Raw genomic sequence first — 23,838 nt, 5'->3', positions numbered from 1 at the left:
AACTAAAATATATACATTGTGAAGTCCCTCTTTGTTGGCATTAAAGAGAATGGTGAATTAGATCAGAGACATTACACTACTTATCGAACCATGTACCCTAACAAAACAAAAAAAAAAAAAAAAAAAAAAANAAAAAAAAAAAAAAAAAAAAAAAAAAAACTCTTTCTAAACTCTATAATTGCAGTATTTATATTTTGTGATTCATATATATAACACACTAAGCATTTCAATGCATTTCTAATCAAACAAACTGCAAACATTTCACTAAATTCGCAAATTAAACCACACTTCCACTGCACACTAACAATCTAACATGAATGATTTTAAAAACAAAAAATAATTTTAAAAAGTCTATTTAACCATAGTTCTACAATACATTTTTGGCTTGCGGAAACTAACACCAATCAGTTACCAATATTGTAGGTTTTAAACATTTACCCAACATAAAACTCAAAGCACAAAATATTGCAGATAACAGTGTGAACTGAATGGTGGATTATATATATTTGCCTATTTGGTGGCATTTTATATTTCTACACATTATTACACAATAATATAATAATGTGTATTTAATTCCAAGAATATAGAGTTTGAATTGGATAGTTCACGGAATCATCAGAAACGGTCAGGGGTGACATTAGGCGGCGTGGCAGCCGGAGCGACGCGTCTGCCCCGCTCAGAGCGGCTGTTCTCGGCGAATTTGAGGCTGTTTTGGTGCATACCTTTCTGCTTTTCCTCCTCGCTCCATTCAGAGCAGTAGTAATGCTCTTCCGTTCCTCTCACAGCATCCTTCGAAGCAGGTAAAAACATCCCTCCCCATTGCGGGAAGTGGACCAAAGTCACCGGAAGAGTGCAGGCCATGATCATTATCCCCATGTACGACAGCCCCGATGCGGTGGAGAACTTTGAGGTCGAGAAGAATATTAGTTGCGTTAATCCGGACCCGAAGTTGCCTCCGGCGCCGGTGAGACCCGAGATGATGCCCAACGACCGCCGGGAAATGAAGGGGATGATGCCGAAAGTGGCCCCGCAGGCCGCCTGAGCTCCGATGGAGAAGATGATCATCCATGTCACGGCTAAGGGAAGCGTATTCGCCCGCCCCAGAAGGAAGCAGAAAAGTCCCCCCATCGTTTGCAAGATCCATAAGGCCCATAGCCTTCCTCTCATTCCGAAGTACTTAGCGGCGTAATCCGACGCAAATCCTCCGAACGGCCTTGCAATCAGATTAGCCATTCCAAAGGTCGCCGCAATTATCCCAGCGGTGTGGAGCTTTAGATCAAACCTGAAAGCACAAAATTTAAAGTAATTACTCATTATCGGAGAAATCATAATTAAAATTACAAGTAGGTAAACTAATCAAAAAGCATGTCATTAAATTACTTCATTTAAAATTGAATCTAAAACTTATAGTTACCCAGCTCAATTGCCTCCAAATTAAAAATATATAATTAACATAATTCTAACCTAATCTGAATTAGTTTTATCATGTCTTGAAAATACTGAGGGTGTGTTTGGTTGGTGGGTTTAGACATAGGGAATGGGTATGAAAGTGATTGCTTGTGTTTGTTTGATAGGTTTTGTGAATGCTACTATGGGTTTGGAATACCCCATTAATGAGAAAACCCATACCCTTATTAAATAAGGGTTTCATCTCCCTTCCTCCTTTCTTCCTCAACTATTAATAATCATTCCCATTCCACCTAACTACCAAACATGCTAAATACTTTCACCAAAACCCATTACCATTACCAAGTATTTGATACCCATTCCGATTCCGATTCCCATGTGCGAACCAAACGCACCCTGAATGTTACACTAAAAAAACCTATAGCTACAAACAAATATATAAAGTAAAACAAAATAAAGCAAGCAACTAACCTGTCATAGAAATACTCAGCAATGACATTATCAGTTGACAATTCAACACCCATAGAATATCCATAGAGAAGGGCAAAGATCCAGGTTCTGTAGTTGGTGACGGCGTACCAAAACACCTTTGAAAATTTGTCTTTGGTAACATTACCTTTCTTTTGTAACGATCCTAAGTTTCCGTCCGGCAAGTCTTGGCCGAGGGTGAGGACCAGAATTCCCATCACTACGTGAAGCCATCCCGGAATGAAGAAAGCGATCCTCCAGGCGCTGAACGGAGTAGCCCCGGCTCGCCGGATTATGTCATAAAGAATCGGCATTAGAAGCTGGGTGGCCCCACCTCCCATGTTCCCCCATCCCGCCGCGGTCCCGTTGGCAAGCCCTATGATTTTGCTGTTGAACATCGTACTCATCCAGTACTGGCAGGAGACAAAAGTGGCGAGAGAGAATCCGATCATGAAGCGGACCGCCACGTAGCCGCCGGCGGAGGACACAAACGACATGCAAAACACGGTGGGGGCAGTTAACATGATGAGAAAAGCGCATCCGTAACGCGGCCCCAGGAGATCACACACCGCACCCATCACCAGCCTGGACAGAATACTCCCAGACACGGAGGCCACTCCGGCGTTCCCAATGTCGGACTTAACGAGATTAAGGTTGTCGCGGATGATGGGAACAAGCGGAGCGGCGGCAAACGTGGAGACGAAACAGGTGAAAAAAGAGATCCACGAGAGGTGGAAAGTTCTCATGTGGGGATTAGCCAAGGAGAAGAGCTTGAACACTTTGGCTTTGTGCTCCGAATCCACCGGCAGAGCGAATTTGGCCGTCGTATCAGTGGGCACAATCGGGGAGGCCACGGCGAAAGCAAGCACCGGCTCTCTGCCTGTCACTCCATGCATGGAGCTTCCTGGAGACCCTTCTATATCCGCCATTAATGTCTTTGTCTCTTTGAATTGAAATCAGTGTTTAAGTATATACTTCAAAGGGATTATTAGTCTGCTGAATCTTGGGAAACAATATAATGACCGTTTATATAGGGATTAAGCGTTGACATTGCAAACGTGTTTAGACAGCCTATGCCCTATGGAGATTCCAGTGGCTAATTGACAACATTAAAAACATATACATTGATCCACTTGGATTCCATATTCGCCACATCTCATTACTCATTTCCAACTGGATTAGACTTATGTATATCCCAACAATCAACTGCATTCTAATTGGTTCTTTAAATTACTTCCATCTTCTTTATACTAAATATTTGACTTTGTACATTTTCAATGAATTAAAAGTTACCGGCAACATGGGCAATTAGTGTAATGCTAAACACTTTTGGGACACATTTTTTTTGTGCAAGCCTTAATTTTTTGGGTACGTATGATTTAAATTAAATTTGGATTAGTCTCATAGTTTTGGATATGGAATGATATACGGGAAAAAAACTACTCATCATCAATAGGTTTCTATGTTTTACTTTATTTGTTACTTTATGCTAATGTGACATTCTTTAAGCAATTGAGAAGAAAAAAAAAAAAAGAGTTACAATTAGGGAAATCAGTCAATCTAGCCTAAAACCACTGAGTTGGTTGAATAGACTTTCTAACGTTTTTCTATTGAAAACTATTACAATTTATCCTAACAGGGGATAACTCATGTCGAGCGAGTTAGTCAAATAGTTAACTTGCTAACATATGTTTATTATTGAGTTTTCTTAATTTGAGCGGGTCAACAATGAATAGAATCTGTGAACTTTCCCGTAAACCAAATAACATACATGTATTTTAATACCATATAAAAATTGAACTTCAAAAGATGAGTAATAGTTGGCCCATCATACTAACCATATTACAATTCCACAATTCCACCAAATTGAAAATTTTAATATGTAACAGAAGCATGTAACTCTCATGTTCATACTTAAACTTCCAATTTTTTAAAGCAAGTAGTCTCCAATGATATGATGTACGGTTGTAGTTTGCAGTTATATGTTGTTGTACATATCATTGTCATCATCGCATCAAGTCGTCGACCTACACTGATAAGTGTTTCTTAACCTTTCAAAAGCATTGAAAGCCCTTTGGGGATGCAGTGTAAGTTTTAATATAGTTATCATAAAGTCTTTGGAGGATTGATATTATTATAGGGCTTGATTACACCCTATTCATATCCTTTTAAGAGGTAGATGTTCTAGAAATTCCACCTTGGACTGCAATTTAATATATGTGATGGTGGATTTGGGATTTTTTTTCATTCCCTATTTCTTTTTATCACTTTCTAATTATTGTTACAAATAAAATTTTAAAAATAAAAGGCAATTATTCCATTGGGTATTGGTGGACGAGTTTATATAATTTAAAATAATGTCCAAAAATTTTAGGCGGACGACTTTTGGCAGCTAATTAAATTTCAAAAAGAGTTTTTTCCACTTTTGGTCCTATGACTTTAGTGTTTCCGTCAATTTAGGTACACGACTTTCATTTTGTCACTTTTAGTCCTTGACTTTAATTTTTTTGCCACTTTTAGTCCTTGACTTTGATTTTTTTTCTACTTTTAGTCCTTTCGGTCACCAAAGCGACAACTTTTAATCGAAATCAACAAATTGTTGTGTCATTAATGGTAAATAACGTTTAATGTATTTAGAGATTTATCAATAGACAATTTTACACTTAATGACACAATATTTTATTGATTCTGATTAAAAGTTGTTGCTTAAAAAGCGAAGCAGAACAAGCAAATAACGTTTCTTTTTCCTATTTTTTATCTGATTTTATTTATAAATATATTTAGAACTTTATCAAAATACACTTTTACCCTTAATGGCACAACAATTTGTTGATTTCGATTAAAAGTTGTCGCTCGGGTGACCGAAAGGACTAAAAGTGGAAAAAAATCAAAGTCAAGGACTAAAAGTGGCAAAAAAATTAAAGTCAAGGACTAAAAGTGGCAAAATGAAAGTCGTGTACCTAAATTGACGGAAATACTAAAGTCATAGGACCAAAAGTGGAAAAAACTCATTTCAAAAATGAACCTCATTAAGAAGAAGATTTTTTATTATTTTTTTAAAGTGAGGAGTTAAAAAAATTCATTTTCCTTTCTAGATTTTCAAAAAAAATGGAAATTTGTCTAGATTTCTAGAAATCTATATCACTTTTTTGTTTTTAAATTATATTTGTGAAAAATTCAAAATACAAATTTTAAAAAGAATTGGCTGGTTAAATTATATTCCTGTTGACTTAGTCGGTGATGAAATTTTTTAATGTATCCTTTTTTGCACACTCATATATGTGGATTAGAAGTTGGACAAGAACTAAGATTTTAGCAAAAATAAAAATTTTTAAAAAATAAAAATTACAAATTAACATGATATACTTATCTATTTTTAAAGTTGATATTTAGAGAAAATTTGGCTCTAATCTAAGCGATTATATAGACAACCACTTATAGATATCTAGAGAAAACTATTCAAACAAAAAATAAAATAAAAAGGAAATTAAATTAACACCTTTGGCTTATTGATAATGTAAATTAAACCGGTGTAGGGACTTGAAATTACACTAGGTGATAAGATATTAGGAGATGAAATTATGAAAATGCATTGATTAGATAGCTTAAGAGTGATCAGTTGGTAGTTTGGAGCAGCTAAAATAATCTGATCTGTTTAATAGATTGTGTAGATATGATTGAGTATAAGGCAATATTGTGTTAGGTTTGTATTTTTGCTTGATAAATTACCATAACGCACTAGTGTTTTAAGGATTTGAACTGTTGGCCCAGAGAATGTCTTGAGTAGCCCTTTTGAGTGGTAAATTTTCACTAATTGAGTTAATGTTTTGAACCTTAACACTTTGCAACCTTTCGGTTACGAATGGTTGTCCTTACAGTTTGTTCCTTTTTAAAATTTCTTCTCTTTGAAAGGTAAACACACTTCTGTTATTCGGCCTTTGCAACATTTCGATTTTGAACTCGTCGAATCTTTGTCTCGAACTCTTTTGATCTTTAACTTTTCAAGGTCTCTTCCTGGTTGTCTGAAACGTAACCATTCGGGTTACCTATTTGGACTAATAACTTGACTATCCGAAAAGTAACTGTTCGGATTAATATTCGGACTATTCGAACCTTTAAAAAAGAGTTCCTAAGTTTAAATTAAAAGATATAACAAATAGAGGATTGTCAAAGACCTTGTGGTCAAGCGGCATAGCTGTGGCCCTTTCACCTGAGAGGTGGGAGCATGTTTGAGATGTGAGGGAAAGTACTACCTGGGGATTAAAATTTTTAACATTTTGGTATCATCAAAAGTTCATAATACAACTTATTTGACATGGGGACTAAAATTTTTAACATTTTGGTATCATTAAAAGTTCATAATAAGTAATCACTAAATTCGCAAACAAGACTTCCACCACAGACTAACATTGTGACTCTTCCAAATTTGAGGTCATGAGATTGAGTTTCAGTGGAGCCGATATTGAATCTTTGTACTTCAACAGGTTCAGGTTATTTTAAATATTCTATTTAACTGCATTCTAAATTTTTTACTTGCAGGAAACTAACAACCATCAATTACCAATAAATTGAAAATGACTTATCAATTTATTAGTCTTCAGAAAAATGCTAATATCAAAATAAAAAATTTAAATAAAAGAGTAAAGATTAGAAATAAAATTTGAGAGTTGAAATAGTATTTTAGAGTATAAATACCCTGTGTGGGCGGAGTAGTGACTAGTGAGTGAATGAAAGATGTCTCGTTTTCATTGGTGGCCTTTCTTTAATATTTGTACTACTCCTACCCATTAAATTACACAATAATTTAATGTATATTTAATTCCAGGAATATAGAGTTTGGATAGTTCACGAAATCATCAGAAACGTTCCGGCGTGACGTTAGGCGGCGTGGCAGCCGGAGCAACGCGTCTGCCTCTCTCAGAGCGGCTGTTCTCAGCGAATTTGAGGCTATTTTGGTGCATACCTTTCTGCTTTTCCTCCTCGCTCCATTCAGAGCAGTAGTAATGCTCTTCGGTTCCTTTCACAGCATCCTTCGACGCTGGCAAAAACATGCCTCCCCATTGTGGGAATTGAACCAAAGTCACCGGAAGAGTGCAGGCCATGATCATTATCCCCATGTACGACAGCCCCGATGCGGTGGAGAACTTTGAGGTCGAGAAGAATATTAGTTGCGTTAATCCGGAACCGAAGTTGCCTCCGGCGCCGGTGAGACCCGAGATGATGCCCAACGACCGCCGGGAAATGAAGGGGATGATGCCGAAAGTGGCCCCGCAGGCCGCCTGAGCTCCGATGGAGAAGATGATCATCCATGTCACGGCTAAGGGAAGGGTATTCGCTCGCCCCAGAAGGAAGCAGAAAAGTCCTCCCGTCGTTTGCAAGATCCATAAAGCCCATAGCCTCCCTCTCATTCCAAAATACTTCGCGGCATAATCCGACGCAAATCCTCCGAACGGCCGTGCCACCAAATTCGCCATTCCAAAGGTGGCCGCAATTATCCCAGCGGTGTGGAGCTTTAGATCAAACCTGTAAACACAAAATTTGAAATAACTAATTGACTAAAGATTACTTGGTAAACTAGTTAAGAGGGCCAATAGATTATTTTCATCCAGAGTTGAATCTGAAACTTGTATTAGTATTATCATGTCTTGAATATGTTGAATGTTACACTAAAAAGATCTATACCTACAAAGAGATATATAAAGAAAGCAACTAACCTGTCATAGAAATACTCAGCAATGACATTATCGGTTGACAATTCAACACCCATAGAATATCCATAGAGAAGGGCAAAGATCCAGGTTCTGTAGTTGGTGACGGCGTACCAAAACACCTTTGAAAATTTGTCTTTGGTAACATTACCTTTCTTTTGTAACGATCCTAAGTTGCCGTCCGGCAAGTCTTGGCCGAGGGTGAGGACCAGAATTCCCATCACAACGTGAAGCCATCCGGGAATGAAGAAAGCGATCCTCCAGGCGCTGAACGGAGTTGCCCCTGCTCGCCGGATTATGTCATAAAGAATCGGCATTAGAAGCTGGGTGGCCCCACCTCCCATATTCCCCCATCCCGCGGCGGTCCCGTTGGCAAGCCCTATGATTTTGCTGTTGAACATCGTACTCATCCAGTACTGGCAAGAGACGAAAGTGGCGAGAGAGAATCCGATCATGAACCTCACCGCCACGTAGCCGCCTGCTGAGGACACAAACGACATGCAAAACACGGTGGGGGCAGTTAACATGATGAGAAAAGCGCAGCCGTAACGCGGCCCCAAGAGATCACACACCGCCCCCATCACCAGCCTGGACAGAATACTCCCGGAGACGGAGGCCACTCCGGCGTTCCCAATGTCGGACTTAACCAGATTAAGGTTGTCGCGGATGATGGGAACAAGCGGAGCAGCAGCGAACGTGGAGACGAAACAGGTGAAAAAAGAGATCCATGAGAGGTGGAAAGTTCTCATGTGGGGATTAGCCAAGGAGAAGAGCTTGAACACTTTGGCTTTGTGCTCTGAATCCACCGGCAGAGCAAATTTTGCCGTCGTATCTGTGGGCACAATTGGGGAGGCCACGGCGAAAGCCAGAACTGGCTCTCTGCCGGTCACTCCATGCATGGAGCTTCCAGGAGACCCTTCTATATCCGCCATTAATGTCTTTGTCTCTTGGAATTGAAATCAGTACGTGTTTAAGGATACTTAAATGGGATTATTAGTCTGCTGAATCTTGGGAAACAATGACCGTTTATATAGGGATTAAGCGTTGACATTGCAAACGTGTCTATACCCTATGGAGATTCCAGTGGCTAATTGACAACATTAAAAACAAATAATTGATCCACTTGGATTCCATATTCGCCACATCTCATTAGTCATCGCCAACTGGATTGGGCTTCTGAATATCCCAAGAATCAACTACATTGTAATTGGTTCTTAACTTTGTTTATTGTAAGTGGTATATATTTAACTTGATACTTCGTATAAATTTACATTGAATTAAAATTTACGCAGCAAACTAGGGTAATTCGCAACCTATTAAGTAGTTCTAAACTAAGCTTTTCCTTTAAGGAGGAATTATTGCAGCTCAAGGTGTGACCCAAGCCTGACCAAATCTAGATTATTTATAGAAATAAATAAAGGAAAAAGTTACCACTATATTAGATTAATATGAAGTCATACTGTACTTGACCCTACTTTTTATTTTAATTTTTAATTTTTTTTGCTGTCGAGCGAATCCCGTAGTCATTACCTAAAGGTATGCATTAGGTAAATCCAACTCTTATATATATAATAGCGTGCAAATAACACAGGAGAATATGAGAGTTATGTTTTGCTTTTTTTTTTTGTTTTTTTTTTTTTTAAATTATGTTAGACATGTATACATACTCTAGAAGCCTAACATTTATTATTGTGGGCATTGTATTCTAATTCAATTAATATAATAAATAAATATTTTTTTTATGGGTCACACTTGTGTGAGACCATCTCACGGATCCTTATTCGTAAGACGGGTCGGGTCGGGTCGAAGCATCATGCAAATGTCATACTTATATGTGCAAGTGTCATACTTATATACTCAAATATAATATTAATCATGAATACAATTTTTGTTACTTATAAGAGAAAAAATATTACATTTTTCATAATAAATAATGTTGACAAGTGCCCCTTACTTATAAGGGAAAATATAATACTTTTAAATCGAAATGTAAAAGTATTGTATTTTTCCCTTAAAAGTATTACATTTACCCTTATAAGTAACAAAAAATTTATTCATGATTAGTATTCCATTTGAGCATTTAAGTATGGTATTTGTACGTATAAGTATTACATTTCCATCTTGACCCGATCCGACCTGGCCCGTCTTACGGTTAGACGGTCTCACACAAGTTTTTACCTTTATTTATTTTATTATGACTTTATTAATATTATTTGATATTATTCCATACAAACTTCATAATTCTTTATTCTTAAGAGTTAAGAATTTGACTGATGAAGAATTTATTAATAAAGTGCTGTAAAATGTTCCTTGTCATAGGAATTCTAATTGAGCATTAGAATTTCGATAAAACTAGCACATTATCAAAGCTTATTGTGAGTCTCATGTCTTTCTATATGTGATACGAAGAGTGGACATGTGGATGATTGTTAAAGAACAAGTCATTGAACAATGATGGTATACAACGTACCGCATGGTGTTTACATTCAATTCGTGTCACTGGTATGTTACGTTGAATGTTACAAGTATATATGCAATAGTACTTTGACTTGAGACAACATGATTGTCTTGTACATATTGTGGACTAGTGTTAGCTAGTGTATTCCCTCATGGGGCTATAAGTATACTTTGTGACCTAGTTTAATTTTGTATGAAGATGTGTGTTCAATAAAGGATCCACCGCCTTGAGCTAACAAGGTTGTTCTAGTATGTTCAATAATCTTACAATGAGACTCTCTAACCAAAGTATAATGAAGTTTGATTTCCTGTTATGATTATAAAATAGACATTTTAAATTAGGTTTATGGGTTTGGCCATAACTTTTGCTTAGTTCAGAACAAGTAGTGTTGTGCGGAATGATATTATTGCATGATGTTTGTAACAGAAATGCTCGTTATAATATAGTTTCATTGTCAACTAGGTAGTCATGATATGTTAGTGTTGTGTGGATCGGAATGATATTATTGCTTGTTGTTGGTTTGACTATGAACTAGTAAGTCACACTTTGATGATCTGTGTTAACGCAAATTAAAGCAATTGTTATACGGTGGACCATGGTCCACACAGTCAATTCAAAAACGGCGTCGTTTTTTAAGTAAAGAAATGTCGGCCGTTATATTTAATAAATCTTATATTTCTTTTGTGTTCAGAACAAAATGAAATTAAAGTGTATCTAAAATGAAACTGAATAACTTGTCTCACATATTTTGTTTATATTATAAAATGAAACTGTAATTGAATTGAAATGATACTTTAGTTGTGTTTAAATGAAATTACAGTATGTATAAAATAAAACTGAATAACATGTCTCACATATTGAGTGTATATTGTCAAATGAAACTGTAGTTGAATTGAAATGATACTTTAGTTGTACTGAAATGAACTATATTATGTATAAAAAGAAATTGAATAACATGTCTCACATATTGAGTGTATGTTTTGAAATGAAATTGTAGTTATATCAAAATGATACTTTAATTGTGTTGTAATAAAATTACAGTGTACATAAAATAAAACTGAATAACAGTTTCAAAAATTTGAGTGTATATTGTTCAATGAAACCATAGTTGAATTATAATTATAATTTATTGTGTTCTAATGAGTCTACATTGTGTATAAAATGAAATTCAATAAGAAGTCTCACTTTAATAAGAGTATTGCATGAATAATGTCAAATGAAACTGTAGTTGAAACAAAATGAAATTTTAGTTGTGCTGAAATGAAACTACAATCTATCTAAAATGAAATTGAATATGTTATACATAAACATAATTAATTACATTTATGGAATGGGTGTCATTTCTTTTTGTTAAAAGAAATGACACCATTTTGGATCATGGTCCACATAGCTGTGTGGACCATGCTCCATAGTAAAATTTGCCAATGCAAAGAGCTTTAAAAGAAATTGATAGAAGGTTATCAATATTGAATTAATTCTTTAATAGATGATTAATGGATTAATTTAATTTGGGTAGTTTTGGACCTTTTAAAAGGTACGGAGTACTACATTTGGGCCCAAACCAAACTATATAAATAGTCTTGCCATTTCTTGAACACAAGAGATTTTACCCAAAAAAAAAAAAATACTTTTACTTAAAATCTCTAGGATTCTTGTGCTCTCGCATGCCCGACCATTGGACGAACTAGAGACCAGACATTTGAACGGTTTTAGAATTTTTTTGTTAAAACACGCTTCAAGGGTAAGAATGTTCAACCCCCTAATTAATGTAAAATCAATTTAAAAAATTATGTTTTTGCTTCATGTTTGAATGAATTTTCTTATAATGGTATCAAAACATGACTTTTTCTAAGGATTTAATGTTTAGATTAATTTGTGATTTTTTGTTTTTGTTCTTGGATAATTAAGTAATATCAGAATTTGATTATTATAATTTTTTTATTATATATAAGATATATTTATATATATATAAATCTTTTCCCGGTTGTCTTCCTCATTCAGCATCGCTCAACGACCAGAAGTCCAATAGGAATGGGAATTGAACAATGCGCGGCTAAGCATAAGTGCGTAAGAGCCATAGAAAGCTAGGGCTCAAGAGCATTATCAAAGTAACAAGTAAAGCAAAGCAACAAGTAATTGTAAACAAGCAATTGAGTGAATGGAGAGGACTAGGGACTAGGTGTTCCTTGATTGGATGCAAAATAACCCTAAGTATAGGAAGTAGTGTAATTCATTGATCATGATTGTTGGAAGATGTTTCCATTGCCAAGCCACTCTTGTGGACTATTTGGCCTATCAAGTAGTAAAATCCTACTCTATAGTCTCATAGCAACCTTACTACATGAGACATTTCATCGAACACTTTAGAGTCTACATCTTCTTTCGAGCTCTACCTCTCGGTGTAAGGTGAGAAATGCAAGTGGATTAATTAGGCTATAGTGTAGTCCTAGTCTCTTGGCAACTAAACACCTCCAAGACCTATTGCTTGATGTGGCCATCACCGTACAATAGTTTATACAAAATCCACATCCAACAAGAATCAAGTCAATACATCACTTCCTAATTAATTGCAATCAAAACATTCTAGCATCCTCAAAAATAAACCTAATCCTAATTCCCTAAGAATTAGCTAGATATTGTCACGATTGAATAGCTAAGATAAAAAATCAATAGAAGCATTAGAAATGAAAAACAAATTGCAATTAAAATGAAAACTTAGCTTTGATTGTGGAAATAGAAAAGATCAAATCTGAAATAATTGAGGATTGAAAAACAATTACAAGTTGAATTCTCTAGATCTTCAAAGGCTGATGGATTCTCATGTAGAAGTGTTTGGGAGAGTTTCTACTGAAGAAGATCTAAACGGAGAAACTAATTAGGGAACTAAAGATGGGTCAAAACAGCAGCTTGGAACAATTTGTACTCAAAATTCGCGCACAAAGTAATTGCCTCGGATCCGCTATAGGGCTCGTGGTCATGGTCAAGTTCAAGTTCAATAGTTCACGCCATGAACCTGAAGTGATGCTGCCCACCAGCTTGTAGAAGCGAGGCTTAGCATTGATTTCTTCTAGAATTGTTATCTTTTCAAGCTGCTTAGCGTGGTCGCGGTGGGGTTCACGCCGTGAACCCCATCGTGACCACCTCTACAGGATGCTTTGGACTCCGTCTTTGCTCCCTTTCTTCGTGCCATATTCGCGAGCTTCCGTTTTGCCCATTTTGCATTAATTTCTTCCGGAATTGTTCTCTTTTCAAGCTTGTGCATGCCTAAGCCCACTCCATCCTCCCTACCATAAAAAACACACCAAAAGCCATTCATAATACCAACAATACCCCAAAGATTTAACCAATAATAAGAATATGTAGAGCACAATCGTAGGCCAATTTGTGGCTTATCATAAACTCAGATCTTTGAATACCCCTACGTAAATTTACGAAGTATACGAGCTCGGGTAACTTATATAATGGGTCAGAGGCACCCGAGCTAAGATGTATGGAGAGTTGGAGGGGACAAATGTTGGGAACTCGACATGTTGGCCACACGCCTCACATACACCGACTTTGAGTGGGGCACTCTCAATTGGTTTACGTGTGACAAGATTTCTGACTGTTGCACTATTAGGATGTGATCGGACAAGGCTGTCGGTTTGGGATAATTTCTTGAATCGTTGAAAGCTACAGACTTAGGGTAGCCCTTCCAACCTTACTAGGTCGGTACTTGACTCATGAGCGCTAGGAATAACGTAGAAGTCCCGGCGACTATTCTTAACGCTTACTCAGGTTGGATTGGACCCTAACGAGGTCAAACCTGCTGAGGACAAGGCTTGGGCGGCATACGACATACATACCGAGTGGATCTACGGTATTGCGAGCGACAGATATATCCTATCAATCATAACAGGATTCAATTTAGTTCTATTAAAACAAGCCTCAAAGGTAAGAATGCAAGATTATTCAACCCCTAATTATTGTAAAATCAAGAAAAAGTTTTTGATACTCTCGATGTGTATTTGAATGAAATCTTTTAACATTTCCTTCCTCCAATAGAACTAAACACGCTAGAATTTATTCCATTAAGAGAAAATTACACTATTCGTCCCTAAGTTATATGATAATTGTAGAATTTGTTCCTAAGTGTTGATCTTGCTCACTTTTAGAGTTTTAGTCCTTAATTTATCATTGGTGTTGAACTTTTCGCAATATATATATATATATATATATATATATATATATATATATATATTAAAATCTTAGATTTATTTAGATTTTAGATATTTAAATTATTATATAATAATAATGTAACCTATTTTTATAAATTTGATATTTATATTTTAGAAAATAACTTATATAATACTCCAATATATATTATCTATATATCATTAGCATTGAAAAATATAAGAAAATATACAGACATACAGTGGATACATGTGCATGGTAACAATAGTTGGAAAAGAAAATGAAAGTTATAACGATAGAGGTATTTTTAACCAAAATATTGTATAGTACAACTCTTATAGCATTATGTGTGTGTGTGTGTGTGTGTGTGTATATATATATATATATATATATATATATTCTAATCATATGAGAACCACTCCCCAGGTGAGAGTTTGTGGACAAATTAATCCAAACTATTAATTTGCAAGATCTGATGGATGAAAATCAAGTAAAAAATGAGCGGGTCATTTTCATAAATATTACAAAGTTTTATTCATTTTCAACTGTTAGATCCACTAGATCAATGGTTTGGATTTGTTCATAGGTTCTCACCTGATTATGGACACACACACACACATATATATATATATATGAGAACCAACCGCTTCATGAGTCCATGAAAACTAATTTGGTGTATTAAAAAAATATATCAATGTATGAGATTAATCGGGGGAATTAAAAATGCACGTGTGGAACATTATGATGTGTGCATATTAAGCATGTTCCTATATATGTTGCACACAACACATGCTTAGTAGCACACATAAAAATGATTTATATGCACACCCGCACGTTTTTAATTCCCCCAATTTATCTCATCCAAAGATCTTTTTTCTTTTAAATACACCAAATTAATTCTCATGAACTTATGGGGAGCTGAGGTTGGTTCTCATAGAAACATTACCCAACACACACATATATATATTTACACACATACACACACTAGATGCCTCTGGAGGCCTGCCTAGCTAAAGCCTACCATTTGGTGGGGCAAACTAAAAAGCCTACCAATTTGACAGGGTATAAAACTTACCGTCTGCTCTACTCTTTTTACTATGCGGAACAGATTAATTTAAAGGGTTAAACCCGTTTTGACAGCTCTAGATAAAACACAACTTTTTAAAAGCTACTTTGAAATTCAAATATGCAAGCTACATTATAGAAATGAATTAGCATTTTAATACTATATAATACAAACTTGGAAACCATACACATGCATGTATACTCGAATGTTCACATTAGACTTTAGATATTTTTAGCAAAAGTCTTCTGTGATGTTGTATTGCAGTTATATGTTGTTGAATGTTGTACATATCATCGTCATCGTCATCATCATCATCAAGTTGTCGACCTAGACACAGACATAAACTATTTGATAAGTGTTTCTTAACCTTTCAAAAGCATTGAAAGCCCTTTGGAGATGAAGTGTGAGTTTTAATTATCGCAAAGTCTTTGGAAGACGTACTGTTTGGTTACTGCTCTGTAATACTCAAAAGCCTATTCTTATCTATTTTTGTCAACTGCAATTTGATATATGTTATTGCAGTTGACAAAAATAGATAAAAAATAATGTAATTTTTTTATCTCCATTATCTGGTCACCTGTTTTGATACCAATTGTAGGATCAAGCATTTACCATTATGTCAAAAACATAGTTATTAGTCAAGACCTAACTTTATTTCTTTATAATTCTATAAAAGTCATGGTCACATTCCGATGACAGAATATTGGACTCGGCCTCTAAACCGTTGCTACGAACAGAATCTATGTAATTTTTTTACCAAAAGGCCTATGGAGTAATAGAAGGGAAAATTTAGAAATAAAAATGCTTCTTATTTGTTCAATTAAAAATCATGTTAAGTACAACTTTTCCTTATAAAATGATATGACTAGAGTATTAATTATCGCTTATATTCTTGTTTATGAACTTTCTTTTATCTATTGTATGTATGAATCAAGTTAGAAATGAAGAAATGGAGAGTGCAACCTAAGTTTATATTTATCTCATCAGCATTATTCTCGATCACTTTTAAAAATGGACCTTATTGTCTTATCATCATATTGACAATTATCTCATTGTTTATTCTACATTGCTACAATTTTATCTCACTTTTAATAATAATAATAATTATTGTTGTTGTTGTTGTTGTTGTTGTTGTTATTATTATTAAAAACAAAACAAAGTAAGCTCACCTTGTCAAATAAAAAGGGCAAGGTGGGCTGTAATTTAAACTGTCAAAAGCAACAAAATGTTGGCAGAAATGAAAGGATTGCAAAAATTATTGAAACTAAAAAGGCTAAGTGGCATGACATGTCACCATGAAAGTGATGGGAATTGCGGGGATAAAAGTAGCTTAATTTAGAGCATCTTTAATAGTTTGATTTTACACCACATTTTAAGAAGTTAGGTAAGAGAGAGAAAAATAGAAGAGAAAAAAAAAAGAAAAAAAATTCTGACAATTTTTTAAAAAAAAATAAAAAAAATAAAATTGAAAGCAACGGTAAAATGTCAGCCCAGTGGGTACATGGGAAACACGCGCCCACTGGGGCACATCAGTGTGCTCCAAGCACGTTCCTAAGCATTTCTCTTTTCTTCTCCGGCAAAAATCAAGGTCTTTGTAGGAGAAGTCAAAATACTATCTCTCTCTCCTCCACATCAGTTGTGCTTCCTCAAAAACCACACCAAGTACCACTAAAGTGCTTTAACGGGTGCGTGAAAAACATGTGCCTATAGAGGTGCAGCAGTGCACTCCAAGCACATTCCTGTACGTTTTTTTTCTTTTCCTGCAAAAACCAATGTCTTTGAAGGCAAAATATTATCTTTCCTCACCCTCTCTCTCCACATAGTCATGCTTCCTTAAAACCACACCGAGAACACTAAAATGGGATACCCTTAGAATAAAAGTACTAATTGATATGAATATTCATCCCTAATCACCCACCTAGGCTTCTAGCTTAATTTCATAACCGATAATCATAACCAATAATCAATTGAAAATAAAATTTTCTGTTATTTCAATTATCAGTCATGAATTACTCAATAAGCTTCTAACTTAGTTCTATAACAATTATGAATTGAAAATTAAAAAAATCTTCCGATCGGCCAACTTTTTTGTTGCTCATCCCTAGTATTTATCATATCAGGGTTTGATTACGAGTACACAAAGCCTTGTTTATATTCACATTTCAAAACCACCACCACCACCCTACAACGACCAAATTTAGTCCATTGCCACCATAGGTAAGCTCACCTATATGGGCAGGTCATTTTCCCAAATAAACATGAAAAAAGGCTATCTAGTTTAAATGTACAGCACCATAGCATAATATAGTATACAAGTAATTTCTTAGCACTGATGGAATCAATGTTATGTGGTATCATCAATCTAATACAAAGTGGTTCCACTGCAACGCAACATTGCTGTGCTTGTTCAATGTAGCACTGCATCATCATCATTGAAACATAAAGATGCTACCACCAAAATATAGAGCTAGAAGGTCAAACATCTCCTAAACCATCATATCATTATTTCAAATCCTACATTTTACCAGCAAGCAGGCAGCACTGAAACAAATATCTTTTTGCTGCGAAACGCCTCTGAACTTTACCACTACTCTCTTCAATAGCACAACACAGATGTAGTATGCGTACATTGTGATGAATGGATGAATTTCAGGTGCTGCCGCCCCTTCTCGGGACCGGTTTGTAAAGCACGACGGTGACGTATTTTGAGCGGAAGCGATGCGTTGTACCTAGTGCCACCACGGTTCTTGGTGTTTCTCGGTTGCTGTTCTCGATGTAAAGATGGTTTAGGACCACGTTCTGTGGGGACGGGAGGGATGCAGATTGGTCTCTGTTTGCTGGGTGGTTCAGCACGGTCTGGTGCAGGTGAGGGGGGAATAGAGGTGGTTCCCGCCCCTCGTCTTCATTCCCGGGGTACACGTTGTTGTAGCTTGAATCAGGTGATCTCGGAACTTCAAATCCCATGACAGTTACTTCATCCTGTACACATAACACATTCTAGGGAAGAGTTTAAGGAAATAGTTTAGTACTACAATCACTCAACTAATTAAGATTTCGAAACATACATGATCTTCTTTATATTGGCGGTTCATTTTGAACGCAGTGTAGCAATGACTAGCCAAGGATGTAAGTTGTCAGTAACCAGTGCTTCTCCAATTGGAAGAACCTGAATAAGAATACTGTATGAATAAGAATCCCGAACGTAACCATATGAACATCTACTCATCAATTAAGGGGCATAATTTAAGATGGGTGAAAGTATGAAACCAAATATCCACATGAATTTTAAGAGTCACAATACATGAAACAAAAAGTGAACCGATATCTTCTTTGAAAAATTTTACAGAAACCGTTAGCTGGGTTGACTAGTTCCCTCTTTTTTACCCCCACCTAGAGGCTTAATTCTTACTTTGTTACCTCAAATTATCTTCTTTTCATAACTCTTTCCATGCTCTGTTAACTTGACCAATTATTTATTGCTCTTACTCCTCTCAAAATGCACCACTGTGCAACTTATAAATGAATCAAGTTAACAGACAGCAATGGAAGTCATCTTAATCCTTTCCAAGTCGAATAGAGCACTTGCAAAAAGAGTAATAATTCTCAGTGTTTCTAAGAAAAGACCCTACCGTAAGCATGAGATCCTTTACCACAAAAATACAAACCCAATTGAAAAATCTGATTGTATATCCAATAAAAATTCCATTTTGTCTATCACCATGTCACTGAAGTTATATTTCACCCCCATATCCAATAAAGAAACACCTAATTAATTGAATTGGTCCCTTGTCCTTCTTATGGAGGCAGAAGCAAGCAGTGAAAGGGGTTTACTCTAAGCACATCATGATGAAGAAACATCCAAAAAAGACTTCAGTGGAAAATTTCTTCATGATTTGATTCCAAGAAGAAATAATCACGACTTCAGCGAAAATTACAAAATTGGTTCTTCAATTGCACCAAACACAGCCACAACTTGAAGAAGAACATGAAAAGAAGACACATCCATGAAGGCAAGAACCAATACCAGCCTACATCCACCTTACTCTTGCTCCATTTTGTCAGTCAATACTAAACACAAATAGAGAATAACACAACACAAATAGCCAACTACTCTTTTAATAAAAAATATTTCAATTGAAGTAAAATATATTGATTCAGTCATTAATAAGAATTATAATCAACTAGTGCAACACCGCACCTTGTCATCAGATATTCTGAAGTATTATGCAACGGTGAGGTTGTTTTTTGACAGCCTCAACTTTCTTACAAGTTACTATTTCTTCAGGAGTGAATGAAAATAACTCATTTACAGAGTATATTTTAATTTTTGAGGATCCAACAAAACCTAACTAGAATAGTTGAAAGTATACATTTGATTTAGTAAATAAAAGCTCCATAAACATGTACAAATTTCTCATAAATGAGGAGAGAGACAAGTTAAACTCTTCTTGAAAACTCACAAATGAGAAGCTGCCACTACGCTTCTATACATCTTCAGCTAACCCCATGACTCTTGAATTCAGATCATGTGCTAACTAAGTAAATCAGCATAACACTTCAGTTTCTACCAAAAGAAAAGCTTCAAGGGTGGAAGAGTCTCAAATGCAAAGGATATAAGTGGGAAAGAAATTAAACCTACCACACTGTTCCATCTATGCTGCAAAAACTAATTGAAACTTTACCAAAAGAACGCAATATGCAAAAACAGTTGCCTTTTAACTCCAACTCTGAATCTTTATTGGAATGCACAAGATAACAAATAAAGTTCAGTTACTACAATTATAAGTAAATTCAGAGAGATTGACGAGTTTGCCATTTCTTTATGGCTATGCACACCCTAATTAATAGCAAAACAAGTCAACATATAGAACACCTTCAGGCTAATCGTGTCACTATTCTATTTAGCAACCTCACTTTTTCAGATGCAAGTTAACCCTCCTATCCCAGTACCCCAAAACACACCATCTCATAACTAAACAAGAGGTAAAAATCGTACCTCTCCTACTTTGAATCCATAACTCATCACCATGCCATAGTAGCTATCATGACTTTCTTTTGTGTAGAAGAGTCTGTGTGTGTCTGTGTGTGTATTAATCCAAACCATGTAGAGAACTTCATCTGATACTTCAGATCTTTGTATGTAACACAGCATAGAAATATAATAATTATGCATATATAGATATAACAAAAACATGCTTTTATAGGCAATCTACAGGTGCCCCCGTACTTTGCAGCAACAATAACTCCCACCTCAAGACCTTTTGGCTTATAAAAATTCGGTACGATATGCATTAGTGATTTAGTGCATATTAATTGAAGTGGTTCAAAATGGAAATGTGGACATTTAAAAAAAATTTGTATTGAAACTGTATAATGAATAAGTAAAAACAAGTGAGAAGAAATAATGCACAAGTAATATGATGCACACGCTATTTTAGAAATCCACATTCACACAAGTTCATTGGAACGATTTTGTAAAGACGCCACATCATTTTACAGTTTTTAGCATTCAGGTGAAAGGAAGAAGCTAGGGCATATGCTCCACATCAAGGAACCAGATTTACCTTAGTTTCATTATACATTTTAACAAAAAAGGATTCATTTTCATAAGTTATAACATTCTGCTGAAGTAGATCTTTAGACATTCCTAAAGGCTAGATGCCCTGAGCACCATGCAGGTATGAGAAAGCAAGAAATCCACAAGCTTCACACAGCTTCAAGAGGTTGTTTATAAAGCTTCAAGCTATGCCCTAAAATTAAACATGCAAACACTTGGCCACCATTACCAAGCCCAAGTTGCAAATTGTTTTGTAATTAAACAAAAAATAAATTCCACAAGCAGACATTATTCCAAGTCAAGAGATGGATTCCAATGACATCATTAATTAACCATACATGAACAATTGATATGCACGCATGAATCATGATGGTAAAAAAAAGAAAATGTTAGTTTGACCTCTCAAAACATTTTTCTCACTTTTTTTTCCTAAGTGAAGTAACAATTTTAGTAATAGTGTAATACACAATGGCAGAATACAAAGGAAAGAGGGAAAGCAGCCTACAAAGCCCAAACTCTTTGACAAGAACAGATCTCTGTGTGAGAATCTAAAATGCATGTACAAATCTAAAAACATCATTCAATTCACACTAACCTAAGCGAGTAAGCACCCATAGAATGATGTTTAGACTAGCAAAACTTTAATCAAAAAAATGAGTCACTTTTCCGTGAGAGATGCTGACTCACCAACCAACACACATAGTTACACACTGATCAACTGTACTAATGTCATCATCCATAAACCTTAAGTTTCCAACCTAAACCTATATACTAATACAAGCAATAGCAATGTTAGTGCACGCTTTTCTTCCATGGAAAAACAATAAGCAGATACTTTTATGCCCACAGGACACATGTAAACTATATTGACAAGTGATGTCGGACCGCCAATAGTTACATCCTCGTAGTATGTGGTATCTAAATTTTTCTTTTACATGGTAAGGAGTTACAAAAAAATTATGGCACGTAAAGCATCAAGCGGTGGCAAGCGAGAAATCAATCCATTTGTTTCTAACACGAGCTCATTAAGGTTAATTTCACAATAACCAACATATGTACCAAGTTGAGTAACTTACTATAAACCAATTATCATGCTTAAGGAATCTAGGCATGTTTAATCAGAAGATCCCACTACCTGCACATAAAGCATCAAGCGGTACCACGTGGTATCTAAATTTTTCTTTTACATGGTAAGGAGTTACAAAAAAAAATTATGCCACGTAAAGCATCAAGCGGTGGCAAGCTAGAAATCATTCCAGTTGTTTCTAACACGAGCTCATTAAGGTTAAATTTCACAATAACCAACAAACATACCAAGTTGAGTAACTTAATATAAACCAATTATCATGCTTAAGGAATCTAGGCATGTTTAATCGGAAGATCCCGCTACCTGTACATAAAGCATCAAGCGCACGTGGTATCTAAATTTTTCTTTTTACATGGTAAGGAGTTACAAAACAAATTATGCCACGTAAAGCATCAAGCGGTGGCAAGCTAGAAATCATTCCAGTTGTTTCTAACACGAGCTCATTAAGGTTAATTTCACAATAACCAACAAACATACCAAGTTGAGTAACTTAATATAAACCAATTATCATGCCTAAGAAATCTATGCATGTTTAATCCGAAGATCCCACTACCTGCTCGTAGCAATGTAAAATCATAAAATTTACTACACTTTAAGATCCAATTCATTAATCCCTAGCTTCAAATAATATTAAAGCAATCAGAAACTTGAAATCCCCAAAAAGGTAAACACACTAAGAGATAAAATGAGCTCCAACATAAACTCCAAACTCTTGAAAAGACAAAACAGATCATTTCAACTAGCAGATTCAGTCAAAGAATATACTTTATTCAATTAAAAACAAACCAAAACTCAAAATTCAATTCTAAAACAAAGTAAAACACCAATTCTAAATTACAGATGCGGAAGCAAACCTAATTTAGCTATCCGCGGCTCTGCAATATCCAATCAACAGATTCTCCTTATATCCCTACACTTCAAAAGAATCAAAGAAGAAGCATCACAACCAAAATGATCCGCAAAAAAATTAAAAATAATGCTGGAAGCCCGCGGAAACAAATCAAAAGAAAAAGGATCAAACAAAATATATACACAAACCAAAGAAGCAAAAACTCAATCAAGAATTCAGTAAAGAACTTGGACAAATGCGCCAAAACAGGAAGAAAACAGGGGGTGGGGAAAGAAAGGCGAAAACGGACCAGACATCACCTGAAAAACGGAACAAAACCAAAACCTAGGCGGAGAGAAGAGAGGATTATACATATACTAAAATAGTTTCGGAAATGAGGAAAGATTACAAAACAAATGCGATCAGATATCCAGATTTCTTTCTCACCTAGACGATTCCGCCATCAGAATCTATAGAATCCAAAATTGCGACAAATAATAATTTTACGTTTTCTGAATAAATAAATGCGATGAATTTATGTTCACTAAATACAACCCCTTTTGCTCTCAGACGCAAAGCAAAAATCAAAATAAGGAATAATATATACTCTTCATTACGTATGCGGGAAATGCCACTACGCCGAATATACCAAATGGGCTTTAACGATGAAATTCTAATGGGCTTGAGCTTGGGCTTTTTCGGGGATAATACAAATTTTCAAATTTGGTATAGAATATGGCCCAATTAGTAGACCAAAATAGGAGATACAGAAATGAATTTTTTTTTTTTTTTTTTTGAGAAAAGAGAAATGAATCAATAGAGATGGACCAGTTTGATTGACGTGAGTGCTCATGCACTTTCATCTCTTCGCTAGTAAGTTTTGTTACTTATTTCCCCATTGCTATAAGTCTATAACTTTTTTTTTTAAATACAAACAAAAATTTTTGCGATTTTGTCACTTTTGTGTAATTGTTAGTTGTGTGCATTCAATTAACCGAATCATTTTTAAAGCTTTAACCGTTAATCGACTACTGAAGCACAAAGAGTCAGCATCGCCTCCACTGAGGCTCAAAGCTACCCCCTCC

The 23,838-nt window shown here is 35.6% G+C and overlaps 3 protein-coding genes and 1 long non-coding RNA gene across 4 annotated transcripts; all 4 read right to left on the bottom strand.

The window, feature by feature from the left end:
- Positions 1-210: 210 nt before the first annotated feature.
- Positions 211-2,855, bottom strand: LOC116025975 (high affinity nitrate transporter 2.4-like). Its single transcript, XM_031267413.1, has 2 exons — positions 1,879-2,855; positions 211-1,282 (listed from the first exon to the last, which is right to left on the bottom strand). The coding sequence occupies exons 1-2, from the start codon at positions 2,802-2,804 to the stop codon at positions 616-618; spliced, it is 1,593 nt and encodes a 530-aa protein (XP_031123273.1). The 5' UTR covers positions 2,805-2,855; the 3' UTR covers positions 211-615.
- A 3,667-nt stretch (positions 2,856-6,522) lies between these two features.
- Positions 6,523-8,564, bottom strand: LOC116025974 (high-affinity nitrate transporter 2.1-like). The gene is made up of 2 exons (XM_031267412.1): positions 7,590-8,564; positions 6,523-7,398 (listed from the first exon to the last, which is right to left on the bottom strand). The coding sequence occupies exons 1-2, from the start codon at positions 8,513-8,515 to the stop codon at positions 6,732-6,734; spliced, it is 1,593 nt and encodes a 530-aa protein (XP_031123272.1). The 5' UTR covers positions 8,516-8,564; the 3' UTR covers positions 6,523-6,731.
- A 9,365-nt stretch (positions 8,565-17,929) lies between these two features.
- On the bottom strand, positions 17,930-18,372 carry LOC116024212 (SNF1-related protein kinase regulatory subunit beta-3-like). The gene is made up of 2 exons (XM_031265112.1): positions 18,346-18,372; positions 17,930-18,259 (listed from the first exon to the last, which is right to left on the bottom strand). Exons 1-2 carry the CDS (start codon positions 18,370-18,372, stop codon positions 17,930-17,932), a joined length of 357 nt encoding a protein of 118 aa, XP_031120972.1.
- Positions 18,372-23,319, bottom strand: LOC116026014. Its single transcript, XR_004099757.1, has 3 exons — positions 23,201-23,319; positions 22,779-22,839; positions 18,372-18,446 (listed from the first exon to the last, which is right to left on the bottom strand). It is a non-coding gene; the product is annotated as an uncharacterized LOC116026014 (long non-coding RNA).
- Positions 23,320-23,838: the final 519 nt, after the last annotated feature.

The sequence above is a fragment of the Ipomoea triloba genome, chromosome 7 (genome assembly GCF_003576645.1).
Source record: "Ipomoea triloba cultivar NCNSP0323 chromosome 7, ASM357664v1".
NCBI classification, from domain to species: domain Eukaryota; kingdom Viridiplantae; phylum Streptophyta; class Magnoliopsida; order Solanales; family Convolvulaceae; genus Ipomoea; species Ipomoea triloba.
Note: the sequence above shows the minus strand (reverse complement) of the source record. Positions and strands in the feature narration are given on the sequence as shown.